Consider the following 21,921-nt stretch of genomic DNA (forward strand, 5'->3'; position numbering starts at 1 on the left):
TCAATGAAAAGGACAGTTTTATTATAAATCTGTAAAAATGAAAAGTTTAATGGCAAACATGAACATGACAATTAGGGTGATTGTATCATTTATAAAAGCAACAACACAAAAAATACACGTGTCTGTAGAAAAAACAGCTACTGCGTATATAAAGCAAGTGTCCTCTTTGACAACGACTTATGTGTCAGTGCACCCTAGGAGTATATTCATCAGAGATCTTCATCATTTCATAAAGCGTTTAAAGGAGATGATTAGATCCTGTGCTTTGGAAAAAAAAACAGAGACAAACGAAAGAACAAATAGATTAGATAAAAACAAATTAAAAAAAAGTTAAATAAAAATAACACAACCACGTAGAATGACTTTAGAAAAAAACACAATCTTTACAGGAATTGCACTTTAAAAATACTGGTCCATGTGAATAAATATTTGCAGTACCTTTCCATATAACTCTCGCTCGTACAGTACTTTAACACAGCAACTGTATATTATAGCTGTCGAAAAGTGGGCTAACTAGGGCGGAAAAAAGGCCAACACAAAACTGAACTGTCTTATCGTTTCTCCAGCTGCTTCTGTTCAAAGTACAAGATTGCATAATAGCACGTCAATAAATTAACACCAATGACATCAAGAGGATAAAAAAAAGATTTACAAAACATACTGCATATTCAACATAGTGTCTATATATATATATATATATTCATATATATAGATAGATATATAATTCATATAATAACATCATCGCATCATTCCAAAGCTGTACATAAGTGCTCTTTCTCTTCTTCTTCCGACTCAAAGCTGGACAGCCAATGAACGACTGCGTCTCCAGCCTCCATTTCTGTCTCTTTTGCCCCGCCCCTTTTAAAAGGCCCCTCCCCCCTCTCCCGCCTGCATCAGAGCGGTGTCTCGCCAGCGGGCGTCGGCTGCTCTTCCTGCTCGGTCTCTGGGGGGACACGCCTCTTCGCCACGTGTCTCGCCCCTCCGCGGGTCAAGGGGCCCGCCTCGGAGTCGCGCCACGGCCCCGGCGGTTTCCTTCCTCCCTGGCCCCGGCCCCCCGCGCACGCCCCTCGCCCGTCGCCGCGCGAGGGGCTCGGGCCCGCCTCCTCTTCTTGCTCCTCCTCCTCCTCCTGCTCAAGCCGCCCTCTCAGCGGGGACGGGCCCCCGGCGCCGGGGCCGCACGCGGGGCGGTACGGAGGGGCCCGTCTAGGCTGGATCATATGGATCCCCCCGATGGCGATGGTCCGGCCGGGGGGGGTCCCGGCGGCCGGCTGCTGGGAGTGGAGGGGCAGGTGGCTCAGGAGCCCCGGGGGCGAGCGCGGAGGGGGGGGCAGCGGGTCCGGGCGGAGGGTCCGGGCGGCCTGGGGGGGCAGGGGACGGGGGGGAGCGGTCAGTGGGAGGACGGGGTTCTGGAGCGGAGCCTGCGTGGCCTCCTATAAATACATCAAGAACACAACATGGTTATGAGTTGTTTGTTACAACAGCTACAAAGTTAGCTTGTTGTTTCCACGGATCGACACGCAGATAAGGCAACACGTTGTGCTCTAAAACGGTCGTGTTATGCTGTTGATTCTGCTCTCAGGGTTTCACACTTGCTGCAGTCACAACAGGGGCCTCTTTAGGTGTCGACGCCGTTGTGTATTCCCTTTATTAGAGTCCACTGAGACGTTCCCAGAGGCTACTTTGGGAGTTGCGGTTTCTTGGTTGTTAATGATAGGCCGGGACAACATTTTATCACCACTGCCCAGAACTAAAACAACACGTTTGCATCTATTTGGGATGTCTCTGGGATTATTTTAAGGTTTTGGAGGGTGGCCTGGATTTGAACAGTTTAAAAGAACATAGTGGCTGTTCTCTCTCCCCTAAAAGGATGTTCCTAAAAAAACCCTCAGGTGTTAGCCTATCTATATTTGTTTCCAATGTTGACCCGTTGGGATGTAAATGTGCCACACACGCTTACTTAAACCCAGAGAGCCGAGCCATCCAGTCATGCAATCGGCGAATGCAAAATTAGATTTAGTAAATTGTATGTTATGTGTACAAAACTAATGAAATAAAAACAACAAACACCCTGGTTTTGCAGCAGGCGTGCCCGCCGTGGCGCCGTGTGTTCCCTGAGGGCGGCGCTGTAAGTCACCCACCTGTGTGTTGGTTCCAATCCCCGCGGCGGCTCCCAGTCTCGGTGGGGGGGGGGGGTCGGAGCCGAGCTACCCGCCTCGGGAGCAGAACTCAGGCTCTGAACGCCGCAGGGCAAAGCCCCCCCGACCGGGGACGGGTGGATCTGAAGGCCGGGGGAGGAGCTGGGGGAGGCGGCGGGGGCGGGGACGGGGGGCGGGGAATGGGGACGGGGGAGACCGGGCGGTGACCGGGTGCGAGCCAGGGCCCCTGTCGCCGGGGCCACCGTCGCCGGGTGGCGGTCAGGAGACGGGCTGGAGGTCCGCGGCGGGGGGGTCTCGGGCGGCGGGGGGGTCCTCAGGGAGTGCTGCCGACGGGCGAACAGGGCCCGCCTGGAGCCGGCCGAGGGGGTCCGTGGGGGAGACCCGCCGGCCCCGCCTCCGGGCTCTCCCGCGTTCTGATTGGTGGGAGAGGCCGGCGGAGCCCTGCGGCGGCCTTTGACCCCTGCGTCCTCGTGGGGGTCGTCCTCCTCGTTGTTGTTGTTGATGTCGGACGTGCCGCTCCGCTCCTGTGGGGGGGCCGGGGGGAACTCTGCCGGGGGCTCCTCATCGACGTGGTCAAAGGACACGCCGTCAAAGACGCCTACGGTTCATAGGAGGACAGAAGAAGAAGTCGAGTTGGTCAAAAACACAAAGAGGAGAACAATCTTTTGTTCTTAGTTATTTTTTTGTTTATTTTTTCATTTTAAATGCTTTTATTTTTATTCATGACAGATACAGTGAGAGTCCGACAGGAAGACACTGGAGTGAGATAGGGGAGGACACCCAGCCAATGACTGCGGGGCTGGAATCGAACCCGTACCCTAATGGTACGTGCTCTACCCGGGGAGACACCGGGGCGCCCGAACACAATCAGATTTTATGAATACTTTCTCGGAATAATAACTAGGGCGAAAATAGTCGGGTTGTGCATTACTGGATATTACAGCGTACTTACTGATACAAACAACTGCAAGGGGAATTTAAAGTGGCAGCCCTCAGTATTAACAAAGCTTAATGTACAAAGCTAGAAGAGATAACAGCAATTAAACGCTACCTCCGTCCTTTGATAGGCAAAAATTTCAAACTGAAATAAATGAAACAACAAACAAATGATTGACTATCATAGCGGATTAGAATTCAGCCCTGAAAGACCTTCTGTTTTATTCTGAGGTAGTCTCCCATATCGCAATTAAGATTCATATCTAAATATATATCATATTCCTTCGCCATCTAATGCAAATAAATCAATTGGGAATTAGGATTAGGGATTTAGGATCAAGAAAATTAAAACGGATGAAATTGACTTTCCATTTGTGTAGTATTTCTATTCAGTTTTAAAGTCGGGTTTCTGTTTCTGTTTCTGTTTGAGTTTTTTCTGTAAACTCAGATTTAGTTTTAACTTCAGTTTAACTGTGGCTTTTCCTATGTATTTTGGTGGATTACACTTTCAGTTTCAGTAAACTACAATCCCACTGTCTGAGACACGCACACACTCAAGAAACAGCAGAAAGACAATAAGACATACAAACAGACAGACAGACAGACAGACAGACAGACAGACAGACAGACAGACAGGCAGGCAGGCATAGAGCCACACATATATATGTAAATATACAGACAGCCATTACACACTCTCACTCTCAACAAAACACGCTACCTTCATCCGTGTGGTGTGGGGGTGGGGCCTCGTTGTAATGCGTCTTCCCGGGAACCTTCGTGTGTTGCGTCAGGTTTCCTGCCGACGACAAACCAACGCGCTTGTAAAAACACTGTTCACATGATTGCTCCCACAATGACAGCCAAGAGTCCTCTCTTTGCTGAAAAGATAAATACATAGACGTGATACATGCATACATAGACGTGTTCATTGAACTGTACATGTGAAATATACCTGTGTTTGTTGCTTTACAACTGCACTTGGGCGGTCTGTGTGTGAATGTGTGTGTGTGTGTGTGTGTGTGTGTGTGTGTGTGTGTGTGTGTGTGTGTGTGTGTGTGTGTGGTGTGTGTGTGTGTGTGTGTGTGTGTGTGTGTGTGTGTGTGTGCGTGTGTGTGTGTGTGTGTGCATGTGTTTGTGTGTGTGTACACACATCGTGTTGGGGCTTCCCCCTCGTGTTCCTCACACTCACCCTGTCCACCGCGATCATACACTAGGCCAGACTGCTGCCTGGATCTGCGAAAGACAACACAGCAACAACAACCACAGAGTATCAGTATGATTCTTGTCTGTAACGCTAGAATCTATCCCCGCCTTACTCATCGTTGTGGGGGGGGGGGGGTGCCGTCGCGATCAATCCCCCTGTAACCAGACCCGGGGCGTCTGCGGGCCGCGGACCACCTGTAACCAGCTCTTAGTGGCTTTGTTACCCCTGTGTGAGTACCCACAGCGCATCGATCTGTTGGGGGCAGCCCGCACTGTTGCCTGGGCGATGTCACCGGGACGGGGAGAGGACTGCGCTGTAGAGGGAGGGGACCGGCCATCCCAGGGTTGTGTGTAGGGGTGGGGAGTACACTGCTGCCATGTCTTGTTGTTCCCCCCCCCCCCCCGGGTGAGAGACTCCGGCTGAGACTCGGGGGAGATGGAGAGCCAGGGGGGAGAGTCGGGGGAGAGACAAGCATGACTCACTCGTTTCGGAGAGCTGTGTCAACAAAATGACTCAGCCCCCCCCCCCCCCCCCCCCCAGACACACACACACACGACCCACACAGATGCTACCCCTCTGCCCCTTAAATCACGTCCCTCGTTCGTGCTGCTTCTCTTGTTATGCATCGTGAGCTGAAGGCCCCATAGGTCAGGCGGTCAAGGCCGAGATCAAAATGATGATCGCTCCTAGTTCCTAGTTCCCCCTGGCTCAGGCCGAACCACACTCTGCTGTCCAAAGCCTCAAGACGTAATCTAGGTTCCGAATTTTGCAATACAAGCATGTCCCACAACACGATACGGGATTAAAGCTTATAGATCAGGATGATCGAATGACAGCATCGTTTTGCACCACTTTCCCTCGATGACATAACGTCGGGAGGTGAACTCAGGGCACTACCGTGCTGTGGGCCTTCACTGTTGAATCCCTCTCCCTGCTCATCTGAAAGCTAACACACAATGCTTGTCTATTGGCTTTGTGAACATCCGCTTGTGTGTAGCTCCTCGCGGTGAGGGAAAGCTAAAGCTCATCGCTACGGTACCCAGCCGCAATAGATGGGCACTTGGTTGGAGAGCGGGTCACATGACCCCGCCTTCCCCGCGGCCGGAGGGTTTCCATCATGTGACACTCTGGGACACGCCTCTGAAGTGCTTGTTGATTGTTTTTTTCCGCTGCGATCGATTCCAGCAATCCATACGTTTGGAGTGTTTTCAGCGACAGTTATATCACAGGTTTAGACTGTGACTGAGGCGTAGGACACTCACAACAGTAAAACAAGTGCCGTCTCATGTTTATTTTAGTTCGCTTCGTTCTTGTTTTGTCCGCCATCATTTTCTGTATTCCAAGCGGGGGAATCAAAGGGTTGTCTCCGACACTCCCAGTTGCTGCTTCTCACTCATGGGATTTATCCAGTTTGGATATGAACACGTTGGTGTAACACACACTCACACAAGTGCACACACACAAACACTCACACATACAGCACACAGTACTGAATGATAAAAAGGTGTACTTTCTTACCCTTCTCCACAGGTCCATGGCTGGGGTGGGTGTCTATATTTAGCGGCCTGGTTTGGTCCCTCCTCCTCCTCCTCCTCCCTCTCCTCTTCATCTCCTTTATCTGAGCGTCTGTCTTCTGCTGACAAGGCCTCCTCCCTGGTGCTGCTGGCGTGCTCTCTGTCGCATGACGAGCTGCTGCTGACCTGCAGGCAAACAGACAAGGCAAACTCACCCAGTCTCCTCTGGCATGGGCCCAAGGGACACAGGAATGTGTGTGTGTGTGTGGGGGGGTGGGGGGGGGTTCCCATTCAATTTGATGTCCCTTAGAGAAAGTGTATCTTTTGTTTCTCGACTCACTGCGCTACACTACTCAACCAAGGTTTTAAGGATTTGGTGAGCTAGAGTTCGCTTGTCGTTGGATTGAGACGATCAGGACACAGAATGCAACGGAAAAAGTTGAGGTGTCATATCTATGTATAATTGTCAAGTCAATGTTAAAGGTGACATATTATACCGGCAGGTGTGAGTGTGATGAGCCGTTACAAGCCGCTTTGAAAGACTGCGTCTACCAGCCAACCCAGTGGACTGTAGCAAACGCTGCTCATCCATCGGTCGTAATAGGTGGACACGTGATGCCAGGGCGGCTTGTAACGGCTAATCAAACCTGGTGGTATAATACGTCACCTTTAATTTGCATTACCTTGCCTTCTATTTGTAATCCACCCTTCCCTCTGTTTGATGTGCTGCAGTGACCGGCGGGTGATGTGTGTGTCCTTACCTCCGTGGCGACGGGCCTCTGGTGATCCTCCGCCCGGATGGGCTCCACGCTGCTGAGGCCCATTGGGCAGGTGGTGTAGATGGTGGGGCCCAGGCTCTGCTTGCACTGCAGCAGCGACAGAGCCGTCCCGCTGGACATCCCGGGGGGGTTGGGGTTGTAGCTGCCGGTGGACCAGGTGGAGTACACAGAGGGCCTGCTCTCGTCCAGCGCAAACGGGTTGGGCTTCATGTAGTTGAGGTAGCACCAGCTGTTGCTGGTGCCGGACTCCAGACTCAGGCAGGACGCGCCGATCGGTCTGGCGGTTGAACGCGCCCCGGGACGCTGCCGGTTGTCGCCCTCCTCGCTTCGACCTCCCGCGCCGACCGACGCCTTGTCCCTGACGCCCCTCTCCTCCTCCTCCTCCTCCTCCTCCTCCTCCTCCTCCTGCTGCTCCTCCTTCACCCGTTTCTGCTGCTGCTGGGACTCGGGGCTGAACTCGATGCTGTTCGAAGGCGACAGCATCCGCTTGCTGCCGCCCGTGCCCGGCGGCCTCAGCAGGTCCTCGGACCAATCCGAAGCCTCCGGACCCGCGCTGCCGCGGCCACGGGGCGTAGAGGTCGAGGCGCTGGCGATGTACGGGACGATGCTGGTGGGCCGGAGGGGGGACCCCGGGGGGACGGACTGAGACTGGGTGGTGTAGATGGCGCACGCCGGGAGAAAGGTGTCCGCTTGAAGACGCACCGCCACCGACGGGGATTGGAGGGGTCTTAACAATTCAGGGTTTATGGTTATGTTTGGGGGAGAAGGGATAGGAGTCGGAAGGGGGCTTGCTTGGACCCTGTAGTACTCCCTGTTGGTGTGCGAGGGGATCTCGAGCTTCAGCCCCGTGGACATGGGGAGGTAGTGAGCCCGCGCTGCCCCGGAGAGACCCTGTGTTCCCGGGTAGTGCTGGATGCATCGAGGGGGGAGGCCCGGGGGATGTCCCGTCTGGACAGAGGAGCTCCCCTCACCGGCGGGGCCGTCAAACGGAGTGCGATCACTCCTGCCTGTCAGCTGAATATTCTGGCTGAGTTTCCACTGAGAGAAGAGCTCTCGGGCCGGTGTACCCGACACCCTGTCGTCTGATAAAGGAGACGAGACCTCTAAGGCGCCGCGATCCGCAGCCCTCGAGTTCCCGTCGGATGACGATGCGGTGCCACTGACGAGCGCTGAGAGCAGACAGGCGGACGGCGTTGTCACATCACCACCGGCGCCCTTCTCCTCCACCTCCTCCTCCGGATCTCTGACGGCGCTGTGTTTGAGGAGGAGGCACTTCCTCCTCTCTCTCCAGCCCACGGCCGAGCGCTCGGGGGAGAGGCAGCTGTAGTCAAAGGACTTGCTGCGGTTCTCGTACATCAGGGTGCCCTGTTGGGCGTCGTGGGGGGCCTGCTCCGAGGCCGACCGCCTCATCTCCCGGTGCGGGTGCACCCCGGGGACGGTCAGCGTGTGGGAGGCCCTGGACCTCCTCAGTGGCGTGGCAGAGGAGCTCACCTCCAGGTCGAGCCGGCCCGACTCCTCAAAGGACGCCGAGCGGCTGGACGCGTAGGACGCGCTGCTGTCCTGGCTGGGGCTACGTGGCGGGAGAGAACCGGAGTCGAAGCTGGACTCCCCCGAGGACTGGGCGAGTTCCGCCAGGCGTAAGCGCTTCTTCTTGGGCGGGAGCTTCTCGATGGGGAGCTGGGCCAGGGTGGGGCTTCTCTGAGGCCACTGGAACTCCTCCTGTTTCTCGGGCTGCTTCGACGCAGGCGTGGTCCTGAAAGACGACTGGGTGTCCATGTTCGAATCCTCGGTCACCAGTATTTCAGGAACCCGGACGTTTTGTGGGTGGACTAGGTTTCGGGGCGTCGGGTCGGGCGGGTGTTGCTTGTGGGGGGGCTTCTGAAGCGCTGTGAGATGGTCCTGACGTGTCGGGGACGTGTTTGGCGGTTCTTTGCGTGTGTTCTCGGCGCACGACGTGTCCTGTTTTTCAAAGGAACTCGTGTGTTGGATCACCGAGAGGGTGTGCGGTTTGGGTCTCCGGGTGTCTTCGTGAGCTCCGGCGCTTTCCTCTCTGCATTGAGGAGGTGCTGAGATCGCATGGGAGGGGGAGGGACACGTGACCGGGGAGGAAGGGTCGTCGGATTCCAGGCTTTCTTCTTTGCGCCTTTTACGCATGGCCTGCGCACCCGGTCGAACCGAATGGATGATGACCTTGGGGTGGTCCTTTTGGTTAGCGAACGACACGCTGACGTTTCCATAGTTTTGTGCTGAACCAACACCTTGCTTGTGGGGTTTGTAACCTTCCCAGGTTTTGCACTCAGTGCCACATGCCTCAGACTTGTAGGGTTGCAGTCGCGGCGGCGTGTGGTCAGGCACCGTGGTTTTCAAGTTTTCTGGGTGAAATGTGTGAAAACTGCAATGGTCCTCTTTTGGAAGTTCAGCACCAAGTGGTATTTCAATAGCCGGCTGCCGTCGTAGCATCCCAAAGCGACGGGACGTTTGGAGTTGAGAAGGCGTCCGTTGTTCAAAGGATTGACTTTGGCGAAACCTTGGGGGGCTTTTGCCTGAGGCATCTAAAGAACTCGTGGTGAATGGCATGGACTGACTCCGTAACAGAGGAGCTGGTGTTGTATGAGGAGCCAGTGGGTCTACTTTTTGAGACTGATGCTGAAATCTTTCACATGGAACACCCATAGTAATGGAGCCACTATTTTTATAGCTAGGTTCCTCACTCTTAGGGAGATCCATGATAGGCTCTTTAATATTTACACTTTTTTGGGACTCTGAGCTAGCCTTTCTGGAGAGGGAGAATCTCCTGGGTTTCACACTGTCAATCTTACTAGTGTCCACCACAGCTTCGTTGATGGTAATGAGCTTGGTGATGTGGTCAATGACCTGCTTCTTGGGCACTGTAAACGGGATGTTTTTCTCCTCTTCGCCTGACAGCTGCTGGTTTTGCTGACGAGACATCCTCTGCAGGTGTCCCAGACGTCCGTATTTACCCAGGATGATTTCGGCGTAGCTTTTGGCACTTGTGTTTGGGGGGCTGTCCTGGGTCTGCTCCGTGCTCTCAGAGCGGGAGAAGTAGCCCGACTCTGTACTGCCTCTGCTCCCCAAGAGGGAGGACGACAACCGGTCCTCAGACGAGTCCAGGGGGCCGCGTTTCCCCCTGCTGAGACGCATGGCCAGTCTCTTCTTCACCGCAAAAGAGTCGTCCATCCCTCCGGACAAATCTTTAATCCCGTCGCTTTCGTGGCCCTTGGTGGAGGCTGTGCTGCTCTGGCGTTCCATACCGGCGGCGGATGAGGGACACTGCTTGGCCTCTTCCTCCGACTCCGTCCCCTGCTCCTCCAGAGACCGTGGCTCGGGGAAGGCCAGGCCGGCCTTTACCCGGTGTGTGTGGGACTTGCGGTGCTTGTACAGGTTGCTCTTGGTCTTGAAGGAGAAGCCGCAGGGGGCACAGGGGTACGGCCGCTCCCCGGTGTGGGAGCGGATGTGCTTCTGCAGGACGCTGGGCTTGGCGCACGCCCGTCCGCAGTAGCTGCAGACGTACTTGCCAGGCCTCGGAGGCTTGCGCTCCCGTTTGAGTTTTGGCGCTCCCTCCGGTGTCTCCTGGTCCGCCGGGACGGATCCGGTGGCAGAGCACACCGGGACTCCAGATGACGGACCGGGAACCCTGGTCACCTTTGATGTTATTTTAGTTGCTGTTGTCGTTTCTGCTGCCGCTACCGCTGTTGCTGCTGTTGTTGTCGTTGTCTTTGTCTTCGTCGTCGTCGCCTCTTCGGCATGGCTACCTTCCGTCATGGCGTCCGACTCGACACTCCGCTGCTGGTGTTTGAGACGCTTGCGCTGAGGATGCGTTCTCCGTGGCTGTTTTGTCGGGCGGGGGGCGACATGGGGCTTCTGAGGGGGCGGAGCCTGTTGCTGCCGGGGCCGCCGCGGGGACGGGGACTTGGGCTGGGAGTCTCCCTGAGGAGACTCAGGATGAGACGGATGGCCCTGACCTCCGGGCAGCTCCCCAGTCGTCAGGCCACTATGCGAGCCCTCCATAAAATGAGAGGGCAGCCTCAGGTAGACACGCGATCCGCGTCCGCCTGCGCCGGTCGACAGAGTTCAGGCCGATTCATGAACCGGATGACGTGTGCGGTCGCATTCACTTCGGTCTGGTTTTTGTGTGTATTGCTGGACGGTGTAATGACATCAACAGTCAACAAGGAAAGGGAGGGCGTGGATCAAGGCAACTGTGATTCTTCATGTGTGTGAAAGTCCTTTGGTTCTCTGCCCCGGAGCGTCCCGTCATGTCGCACTCAGCCAATCAGGTCGCCACATCGTCTCCGAGCCTAGAGGAGTCTTTTACCCCAACGATGGCATCTGTAAAAAAGAAAGAATATCATGTTAACGGATACAGCTGATTAAAAAAGACGCTAATTTCGCCCAAAACCATAGATAACCTCTTGAGCATAAGCAACACAATTCCTTCATTCTGCGTTTTTTCTAATTAGCCATACCGTTCTCATCTGAAAGCCATTGGACAAACTGTGCTCCTAGGGGAACTCCCTTGCCTCCAGCAATGCCTTTTCAACCTGGACTGCTCAATGATTGTGTGTTTTTGCGTTGGCCGATAGTCATCGGCTCCACAGAGACCAACGTCAAAATTAGTCAGAAACAAGGTTGTTCCAGATGTTCACTCAGCCAATGCCGGTAAGCGTACAACATCTGATCGGGTTATGGAGTTATGTCATTCATTGCGGGAATAACAAACAAAAGGACAAGAAGCATTTTCTCACGACTCGCACGTCTTGATCGTCCTCACTTTGATCCGTGTTGTTGTCAGAGAGTGTTTTCTAATGATGTCGAGCCTTCACTTGAGGCTTGCCAGATTGCTTTGCGCAATTAATTGCACTGGGATTAACTAAGGGACTGTGGCAGCAGAGGTAGCTCATTAATGGTGGAAATGTTTGACACGTAGCAGGGTTCTGTACGTGAACACGCACACACTATATAAATACACATGTACAAGGAACACGTTTTCAATTCCTGTTTTTATGAACCATGAATATCTCAGACAAAAGCCATTGTCTTAAAATTATTATTTATTCGCTATCATACTCATAACCTAAAAATAAAACCTAAACTAAACATACCTCCTTTTAAAGTGAATTGAGAATTTCTCCTAACTTTATCCCTTCCAAAAATGGTTAACATATCCTGAAGAGTGTGAGAGAGGAGAGAGAGCGCGAAGGGGACTGCCCTGCTACCGCGAAGGTTGCTAAAGAAGTGTCCCAATGTGACTCAGTGCTTACCGCCATATCTGCACTAGGTGCTTTTTCGTGTGAACACAAGTAGCGGTTGATGAGTCATCCCGCGCAACGTCCTGCTGGGTTCCAGTACACCGCCATCCTAGTAGAGGACGGCGTATGTCTGACTGCATTAACTACACTCCCTTGACACCGTCTTTGTTAGGATCTGTCTTTATGCAACACAAACAAGTTAGGAAAACATGGGATTGTGCATATTCTGTGTTACTAAAGTGGAGAAAGGTTATGTACATAAATGGGCTTCAATTGCCGGGCAGGTTACATGGCTGTGTGGACAGTGTTGACCTCTGATTTCTCCAGAGACAACACCCACCGCACCCCTTGTTGAAGGAGCTAAATAAATGTATGATAGTTTGCTTCAACATGTTGACCTGCTGTAATGTGTTCATAGAACTCCTTTATGCTCAGCGTTTTGGTTGTATAATCCAGGACGGTAGTATATTGGGATTGAATTACCAAGCAAGGTCCCCGGCAACCAGCAGAACAATTTAATTAGAACGCTATAATTATAATAAATAAATAATGATAGAAAATGGCTTTAATAAATGTTGATTAAATAAGTCCAGACATTTGAAGCCGAAGTTGATGGAGTATGAAGGTAATTACACTGCAGAATTATACAAGATGTATGAAATGAAATAAGTAGCAGTTTGTCAGGTAAAAACTACGCAAATGAAGGCTTTACAGCAGACTTATTAAGATCCAAGTGTGCACCGCTTTAAGATGGGGACTCTTTATAAATGAATGCAAATAAGTACTAAATACAAAAGTACTCAGCAGGCATTATCTAATTTTTTCTGAGCACATCCATCTGCTAATTTACACTCCGAAGCACGAGCGACACTTTGGCGAGGCGCTGTTGACGAACGCCGCTCTCGTGATGTGCAAAATAACTTTTCAGGGAGGGGGATGTTAACGTCTCTCCATCAAGCCTGTAGCTTCACACCTAGCTTGACATCTGACTGTATTGGCACCTGTGGGAATTTCACTGTCAGTTACAACATGAGCCATATGCAGGTGCTATATTTCAGTTTGGAAAGTCAGGGATTTGTTTTCCTGTAAAATGTTTTAATGAAAAAAAAACTGATAATCAGGGCGGGAATCTGATATTCCGTGCATACTAGCCACCCAGGAATTATTCAAGATCGTTTATATATGCTTGTGGTTGGCTTTTCCAAAAATGCATATAAAGCATAGATGCAAATGAAGGAACCCAAATATCGATAATATATTAGCCTAACATGGAACTAGAGAGAGAAAAGGCTTATTGTATGAATGGCTTAAAAAAATGTTTTTGTGTGAATTTCCTGCACTCACACTAATGGGTACCCAGCGGTGGTTCCTATGGTAACGGCCCTAAACCATGCGGTAGCAGATGGAAGGAGAGCTGGAGGGCTAAATTTATCTCCCAGCATCCTTACTGACTACAGAGGGAGAGACCTAGACCTAGAGAGAGAGAGCGAGAGGGAGAGGAACGACAGAGGGAGTAAGAGGAATGGAGAGAGAGAGACAGTGATAGAGACAGCATAAGAAAAAGATAGAGATGAAGAGAGAGAGAGAGAGAGAGACAGTGATAGAGAAAGCATAAGAAAAAGAGGAGAGAGAGAGAGAAGAGAGAGAGAGAGAGAGAGAGAGAGAGAGAGAGAGAGAGAGAGAGAGAGAGAGAGAGAGAGACCTAGAGGAGGAGGAACGAAAGAGTGAGTAAGAAGGAGGGAGAGAGAGAACAGAGATGGAAATACTGAGCGGAAAAATACAAGAAAATGCAAGAAAAACACACACACACACACACACACACACACACTCAAAGCTCTGGCGCTTTTGAAAAAGAAAAAAATAATACACACACATCACACAAAAAAATCAATGGGAGTGTTGGATTCCTACTCCAGCGATACGCATCTGTTACTGAATTCAGCCAAAATGGAAAAAGGAGGAAAAACGGGAGATGACAAAGAGAGTTTACAGAACATCCACAAACGCTTTCATTCCTACCTTTTTAAGAACCAGGATTATTTCAGACAATGTTTTAAAACATTGTTTTTTAACGCACTCATTACATCTCAAAGAAATGTTATCCTTTGACATAAGCTCTCTACATGGGACAACACAGAGAGAGAGAGAGAGAGAGGAGAGAGAGAGAGAGAGAGAGAGAGAGAGAGAGAGAGAGAGAGAGAGAGAGAGAGAGAGAGAGAGAGAGAGAGAGAGGGAGAGAGAGATAGAGAGAGAGGGAGAGAGAGAGAGAGAGAGATAGTGATTGGGAGCGGGAGAGAGTGAGTGAGTGAGTGAGTGAGTGAGTGAGTGAGTGAGTGAGTGACAGTAAAAGAAATAGAGAGAGAGCACAAGAGAAAGAGAGAGAGCCATAGAGAGACGCCTGCTGGGGACAAAGGGGGAGACCTCCTTAGGGCATGCCACTTCCCTTAGACCTAGGACTCACTGTTTTCATATGAGCACGCTCACGCACGTTTCTTGGAAATGCTCGGGAGCCCTGGACCTACAGGGAGCCCATTCACCCCGGCTCGAGAGCGGCCCATATGGACAAGACTGCACTGCCCCCCCTCCCCCTCTCCATGGCACTAGGATCCATGAGACACACACGCGCGCACACACACACACACACACACACACACACACACACACACACACACACACACACACACACACACACACACACACACACACACACACACACACACACACACACACACACAATTACATGCACACAAGTACCTTCACGTGCTCTCACTCACATCAGACATTCATGCTTGCACACCCAAATCCATAAATACAAGCATAAACAAAACCAAAAAACAGAGTGATACACACACACACACACACACACACACACACACACACACACACACACACACCGACGTGCATAAAACCAACACTACGTCATTCACGAACGGATACATGTAAACAAACAGCAGCTGCTTCCGTGCATCTCTCAACAGAAAAACAGGATTCCTAAATCAAAAGAACAACCACGTCGACTCGGCGACCAAGCTCAATTGTAACCGTGACGGCAGCGGGCAGCAACAACAACAACAACAACAACAACAACAACAACAAATCGGACTGCATAACCATCACAGCACATCACCGTCCCTATACAAATCACAGTGCTCTGGCAGGGGGAACCAAAACAATCCGTCATAATACAAATCCGCGCGGTTCATTCACCGCGCAAAACTACACACACACACAAATACATGAATGAACGCAAAGCCTACGTGTTCTGCGTGTGTATTACCTGGCTGCAGGTGGTACGGAGTGCTGCGCTTCTGAATGACCGACACAGAGCGCGGGCGGAGGTGAAGCTAGCGGAGAGAGAGAGAGAGAGAGAGAGAGAGAGAGAAGGGGTGATTCGGAGAGAGAGAAGGGTTGAGAGAGAGAGAGAGAGAGAGAGAGAGAGAGAGAGAGAGAGAGAGAGAGAGAGAAAGAGAGGGTGGGAGAGAGAGAGAGAGAGAGAGAGAGAGAGAGAGAGAGAGAGAGAGAGAGAGAGAGAGGGGTTGAGAGAGAGAGAGAGAGAGAGAGAGAGAGAGAGAGAGGGGTGAGTCGGGATTGTGTGGAGGTGGGGGCGAAAAAAGATGAATGGGAGTCTGAGTGGCCGTGAGGAAGGAGTCGGTGGAGAGAGTGTGAGCTCTACGTGCGCTGGGCTGATAAACAGGTTGCAGAGTGCATTATTGCCTGTGAATGGGGAGGAGGGGACACATGCTCTCTCTCTCTCTCTCCCTCTCTCTCTCTCTCTCTCTCTCTGAACCACCTACACTGTCTAGTCCTCTGTCCATCTCTTCCTAGCTTCACCCCAGGTCTTCTCACTCCCTCCTACCTTATGTCTCACTCCCCTACCCCTACCTCTGTGTCGTTCTCTCTCCGGCTCAATGTGTGTGTGAGTCTCTCCGTGTCTCTCTTCCTCTCCTGCCTCGTGTCTCCCTCTTCCTGTGTGTGTCTCTCTGCCTCTCTCTACAACTCTATCTCTCCCCCACAGATACTAGAGCAGACCAAGCATTATATGTAGAAGGGTGTCAGTGTAATGCTGTGTTTGTGTGTGTAGATGTAAATGTGTACGGCTGTGTGTGTGTGTGTGTAGGGGGGGTGGGGGGGGGGAAGGGTCTTTCTTTCTTTTTACTAGTTACTTTAAGATATTTCCGAGACAGAATTTCCCCCGTTCATGTATAACTTTCCAGTAGGTCAGAGGAGAGCAGGCCCTGAATGACGATCACCCCCAGATTATGGAGAGAGAGAGAGAGAGAGAGAGAGAGAGAGAGAGAGAGAGAGAGAGAGAGAGAGAGAGAGAGAGGAAAAAGCCTGAAAACCACACAAGGACCCAGGTGGAAAAAGGAGAAGGAGGAACAGAGACTTTTTTTTCAATCACAAGCCATTCTGGAGAATGTCTACGCTGCCTTCCACACACGCGCACACACACAAACAGGCTCACACACACACACACACACAACCACAGAGATACATGCACGCACACACACAAACGAACACGCACGCAGATGCACACGCACACACACACACAGAGGCTGCTCCAGTCAATCAGTCAGCGCAGGGGGATCCAGCTGAAACAGGTCCAGCCAATAATGATCTCACTCTCCACGCTTTTGTACCGTGATGTAGCCCCCCTACACACCCCCCCATTCCTCATAACACTCCCCTCTAACCAACCTACAATGCGCACACACACACACACATCAACACATACAAAGAACATGCATATGCACGATCAAATGACACGCGCACACAGAAACCGAAAAACTCTGTTTGCATTCGCATACACAATATCACGCACACACACACACACCAGCCATGAGAGCTTAGAGTACTGTGTAGAGAGCTAGGGAAATGCTGAGCCCCTGGGATAGCGCTGTGTGTGTGTGTGTGTGTGTGTGTGTGTGTGTGTGTGTGTGTGTGTGTGTGTGTGTGTGTGTGTGTGTGTGTGTGTGTGTGTGTGTGTGTGTGTGTGTAGAGGGCAGGGTTATCCCAAGTTGTCCTTCAATAGAAGATCGTCCTCATCAGCATCACAGCCATGACAGAGCTTCCATGAAGGTGTTTGTGTGCATGTCTGTGCTTGAACGGGTATGTGTGTGTGTCGTGTACGTGTGTGTGTGTACATGTAGGTGTGTGTGTTGTGTGGGTGACTGAAAATGTATGTGTGTGCATGTGTGTGTGTGGTTGAACATGTACATGTGCGTGTATGTGTTTTTCCGTGTTTGCGTACATGTTCGTGTTTGTGTGTACATGTACGTGTGTGGGAACTTGTACACGTACGTACGTGTGTACGTGTGTGTGTGTGTGTGTGTGTGTGTGTGTGTGTGTGTGTGTGTGTGTGTGTGTGCTGCAGCAGAGAGGCTGTCCCTCCAGGCAGCTGGGGCTTGTCAGACTCAGGACGGTCCTATAACAGGGAGGACTTTGTATTGCCAAACACCAAATTTTCCTGGCAGCCATTCTCTTTTCCTATTGTAGCCTTTAGTAACAGAAAGCGGAAAAAACTGATTGCTATTCATGGAAACAGAAAACCCTACATTTTGTTTGGTCATGCTCGGCGTTTACGCACCATAGCACTGCTACGCTACATCATCAATAACGATAATACAAAACAGTGACATTTCCATGTTTATCCCAAACTATTTTGCGTTTTTTAGACACATTTTACGACCATTGGTGTTGCCCAGAACATTATTATTTTCTGCTTCCTTCCCTGGGTCACCCACAGCATCTGCTCAATCAATCCCGCTTCAATCCTTCATGCAATCGACTGGCGACGGAAAAAAACAATCTCAACAATAAATAATCAGGCCTTCAGCTGTAGGCTGCAAGAGTCTAATAATACACTGTCCAGCCCTCGTGCTCCTCGCTGGAGGGACACCAGCCCTCCCTGGGCACCCCCTGGGGAGGGGCACCCTAGGGAGATGACGCGTATAGTCATAAGCCCCAAGTCACAACACCTCTAACCCCGCCCCCACTGTCCTACCCCCCCCCCCCCCTCCCCCCTGCGTGTTGTTTACCCACTTGAAGTCAGTGGAGTCAGGACCACAATGCTGTGATGATAATATACTTACCCGTGCTGATACAGCACGGGTAACAACTGTGTTGTTGACGTAAATCCCTGCAGAAATCGGTTTCATATCAGGATCTACGAAACGGTTTTGTTGAAAATGTGTGTGTGCGTAATGTTTTTGGCAAGGTTCATGCATCATTAGCAACTTCAAGGTATAAAATATGTCTATAATGTGTATATATGTATTTAATGTTGTAAACATTACCCAAGATTCATGGGACTAGGTTTCTCATCAGAGAACCAGCCCAATCCTATGGTTAGGACACCACACAAAAACACACCATGTTATGGAAACAGTCCTTTTTTAATTGGTCAAGGACAATTTGTTTAAACCAACAGCTCTAGGCAGTGTCCATGTTTCAAAACGTGAACGGTTCCTGTATGCTTGTGTATGAGTGCCTATTGGCCTTTTACATTTTTTTCTACGTAACCATGATGTAACACTATGTATTTTTATCTCAATGAGTCTCTTCTTGTTAAATAAAGGACAGACCAATTCCAAACGCTGATAACACAGACTGTTTTATGAACCACAAGCGGCTACGCAGAGAACCACACCATGTACTACTATCGCTAATCAATATCTGAAGGATCATCCATATCTATTTATTTATTTTTTCCACAATGTCTTGCTTTTTAAAAAAATGTATGATGACTATATGCTCTGTAAGGTGACCTTGGGTGTCTTGAAAGGCGCCTCTAAATTAAATGTATTATTATTATTATTATTATTATCTTTATGTATTCCTGCCCTAACATCCTCAACTCGCGAGGCGGACGGATTCGAGAGGTTACGTGCTCGCAAGAATCCACCATGAAGTAATTTCCTTCTGTCCAAACCACAGTGGATCAAACCATCGGCGTCGTACGTCAATCAATCTGATCTACGTGATTGCGTTAGACTTGAGTTCCCGAGGACGACCTTCCCGGTGTTCTTGCCTTACAAAGCATCGGTTGCATCAGGCGACTAATATCCTGTTCTCATCAGAAATGCGTCATAACAGAATCTTTGACTTTCCCACGCAGTTTTTACTTTCCCTACGTGCACAACAATTCATGAACCCTGCCGTGGCTCTCGGTCACCTCTGGAACGTCTGGCCCAGGCCGGCAGGTTGAGGCGGTGGATCTGCTGATGCGAGGCGTGCGCACAGGGGTCCCTCGTACGGCCCAGTCAAAGGGGGCACAAAGTGCACCTTATTTAGAGGCCGTTTATTTCCATTGGGTATAGCTGGCTGTATAAATAAAAAAGCTGTCTAGGTCGACAGGGGAGCGGGCGGTTGGTGGGGGTCTGGTGGTACATGTGTGCATTACGATGTGTGTGTAACCACGCAGAGTTCTGTGTGTGTGTGTGTGTGTGTGTGTGTGTGTGTGTGTGTGTGTGTGTGTGTGTGTGTGTGTGTGTGTGTGTGTGTGTGTGTGTGTGTGTGCCTTGTGTGCATTTCTATCTGTTTGCCCTCACTGTGCCCCCGCACCTATCCAAACACACTCACACCCAAACCTAGCATGTAGCTACACCCACAGCCCCCCCCCCCCCCGCCCCCTGGTTCAGACCCCCGTTCAGAGACCATCCCGGAACCCCCTACCAGAACCAGACAGTGACTCCCTCTCATCCAGCCTGCCTCACACTTTATCAGTATGTGAGTGTGTGTGTGTATGTGTTCTTAAGCATGTGATTTATTTGCGCGCGTGTGTGTGTGTGTGATGTACCAGCACTCTATGACACAGCTTACTATCATTAGCACTGCTGACCAATCCTTTACAGGCGGTGGTCGGCAGCAGGTGACCAGATTTGCTACGGAGACACATTAAATGCAAGCACCAAAAACATTCAAATGCCTGTGAGTGAAAATACGTATTCAAACAACTCAGGCGCCATTATCGTACATACATATATAGACATAGATAAATATCTATCTATGTATATATTCTAATTACCGGAAACATCCTACCAACCTAATAGAAAACACTTGTTAACACAAAACATGAATAAATAAACGGCAGCACATTCAGTCCAAACAGCCCCAAAAATAAAACACACAAAATTGCAGTTACTGCTGAGAAAATATTTTTTTCTGATGAAAAAAAAGGAAGAAAATACTTTAGTTCCTATTCAGCCTAACACAGAATATATCCTCCGGCTACGCCTTGGGTAACCCTGCTCCTAATAAAAGTATGGTATCGGAGTTACAAATAACGCACAAGACACAGCGACTGACACAAAAGAGGTTTCATCCAGACTCCGGAGAAACAACCAAACACAGCGATTGATCTTCGGCCCGTCGGCCATGACAGACCCTGCAACCAGCGGGCGTGAGGGGGGGGGGACGCGGACGCCGTACAACGGCGGCCATTGTGCCCGACCAGCGGAAAATAAATTGGAAATGGAAAGAGGAAACGCTAAATTTAGCAGGATTTACAAGTCTTGCTAACTTTGTTTGACCCCCCCTGGCTAATTCAGGCTTCTCCCGGGAGCGGGCATGAGCGAGTTCATGTGTACTTTGTGGTGAAGTTGCGACACTCCGGGCAGGAGCTCGCTGCTGACGGAGGAAAATAGAAAAAGATACCATTTTTCACCCCTAAACGGGCCGCTGTCGGGTATGATGTCAGGGTAAGAGTTAGGGTTTGGGGTTGGTAAAAGGCGGCACCTGCTTTGCCGTTGATGTCGACAAATCTTTTGCACCTTATTTAGACGCCTCTTCCAGGAAGGATACACTCTCCCCGTCTGTGTCTCTCTCTTGTTGACCAATAATGACAAACGTGTGTCATTATATGACACACGTATTTTAAAGGAACCATCCTTAGGGCCATATGAAATCCGTTTTATTTTTTTCCAAATTCCGTTTTATTTTTTTCCAAATTCCGTTTTTTCCGTTTTAATTTTCATTAATTCCGTTTTTACACTTAAAATAATCAGAACGAGTGTCAAATAAGTGCGAACGAATACAATTTAATCAGATAGAAGACTACATTTATTAAAACATCACAACATTGCACTGTTTTTAGTGCTTCAAATAAAAACATGACATAAATATTAAAGTGCTTATAAACTCTTTTTTTATGAACTCAAATTGTTGTTTGAAGGGGCGTGCCCTGGCTACGGCGTTCATTGTTTTTCATATGGATTTTGGACTTCAAGTGGTCATCGCACGTATCTTTGCGTTTCCAATCGATAGTATGTTGACATATTCTACAAAACACCTGAGTGATAGAAGTGTTTTGGATATTGTTCGGCTCTGAATTTGGGGTTAGAACCGAATTACGGGCGCTTCAACTTCTTCTTCGGCTTCTTGTTTCCCGGAGCGGGACCTATTGTTTGCGTGGTGGACCGGGGATTTTTTTTTAACATGTTTAACTGTTGCATGTTATATGTGCTGAAGAACAGGAACCTGCTGGAAATCAGTTATTTTACTAAGACAGGCCCGTTTTAAATTGTAACTTTGTTACTTTTAATACTTTCCTGCTTAATAAAAAAAAAAAAAAAAAAATTGATTATCAGTTGATTCCGTTTTTATTGTCCAATTCCGTGATTCCGTCCGCGTTTTCGTTATCGCGGATTTCATAGGGCCCTACATCCTTCTCGGCTATTGACTGATATCAGAGAGCCCTGCTTCGGGCGAGTGTTGTGGTATCAGCCAGACACGCCATCAGGCACCCAGCAGAGGAGAACACAAGGGAAGCAACAATAAGAGGCCCTGGGAATAACCACAGCAGCACATAGCAGGCCAATAACCCCTTAACAGCCAACAAAACGCAGTAGACCCTTTTCACAGAGGGGTCATCATAGGAAGTACAAAACTGTGGCTCATTGCAGTGATATGAGTCTGCTTTGTTGATTTACTAGGGAGCGGTCTGACAGACTGAACCAGTGAAGGTAAGACCACTACCCCGGTATATAAAAGTAGCAAACCCATAATTAAGGTTATGAGCAACACCTGTGCTTGGCCTATGATGACCCCTCTTCAAAATGGGTA

The 21,921-nt window shown here is 50.1% G+C and overlaps 1 protein-coding gene across 2 annotated transcripts in view; it reads right to left on the reverse strand.

Moving 5' to 3' along the window:
- Positions 1 to 21,921, reverse strand: part of hivep3a (HIVEP zinc finger 3a) — a 28,150-nt gene continuing 6,229 nt past the window's right edge. The window contains exons 1-7 of one of the 2 annotated variants that reach the window (XM_030348087.1): positions 15,137 to 15,253; positions 6,572 to 10,939; positions 5,815 to 5,996; positions 4,282 to 4,325; positions 3,811 to 3,888; positions 2,139 to 2,754; positions 1 to 1,430 (exon numbers count right to left, since the gene is read on the reverse strand). In XM_030348087.1, the coding sequence (XP_030203947.1) occupies positions 1,388 to 1,430; positions 2,139 to 2,754; positions 3,811 to 3,888; positions 4,282 to 4,325; positions 5,815 to 5,996; positions 6,572 to 10,618 (5,010 nt within the window). In that variant the 5' untranslated portion in view covers positions 10,619 to 10,939; positions 15,137 to 15,253 and the 3' untranslated portion in view covers positions 1 to 1,387. Of the gene's footprint in view, positions 1,431 to 2,138; positions 2,755 to 3,810; positions 3,889 to 4,281; positions 4,326 to 5,814; positions 5,997 to 6,571; positions 10,940 to 15,136; positions 15,254 to 21,921 lie in introns of those variants that run through there. The other variant, XM_030348086.1, reaches the window with a different exon arrangement.

Source organism: Gadus morhua, chromosome 22, assembly GCF_902167405.1.
Source record: "Gadus morhua chromosome 22, gadMor3.0, whole genome shotgun sequence".
NCBI lineage: Eukaryota > Metazoa > Chordata > Actinopteri > Gadiformes > Gadidae > Gadus > Gadus morhua.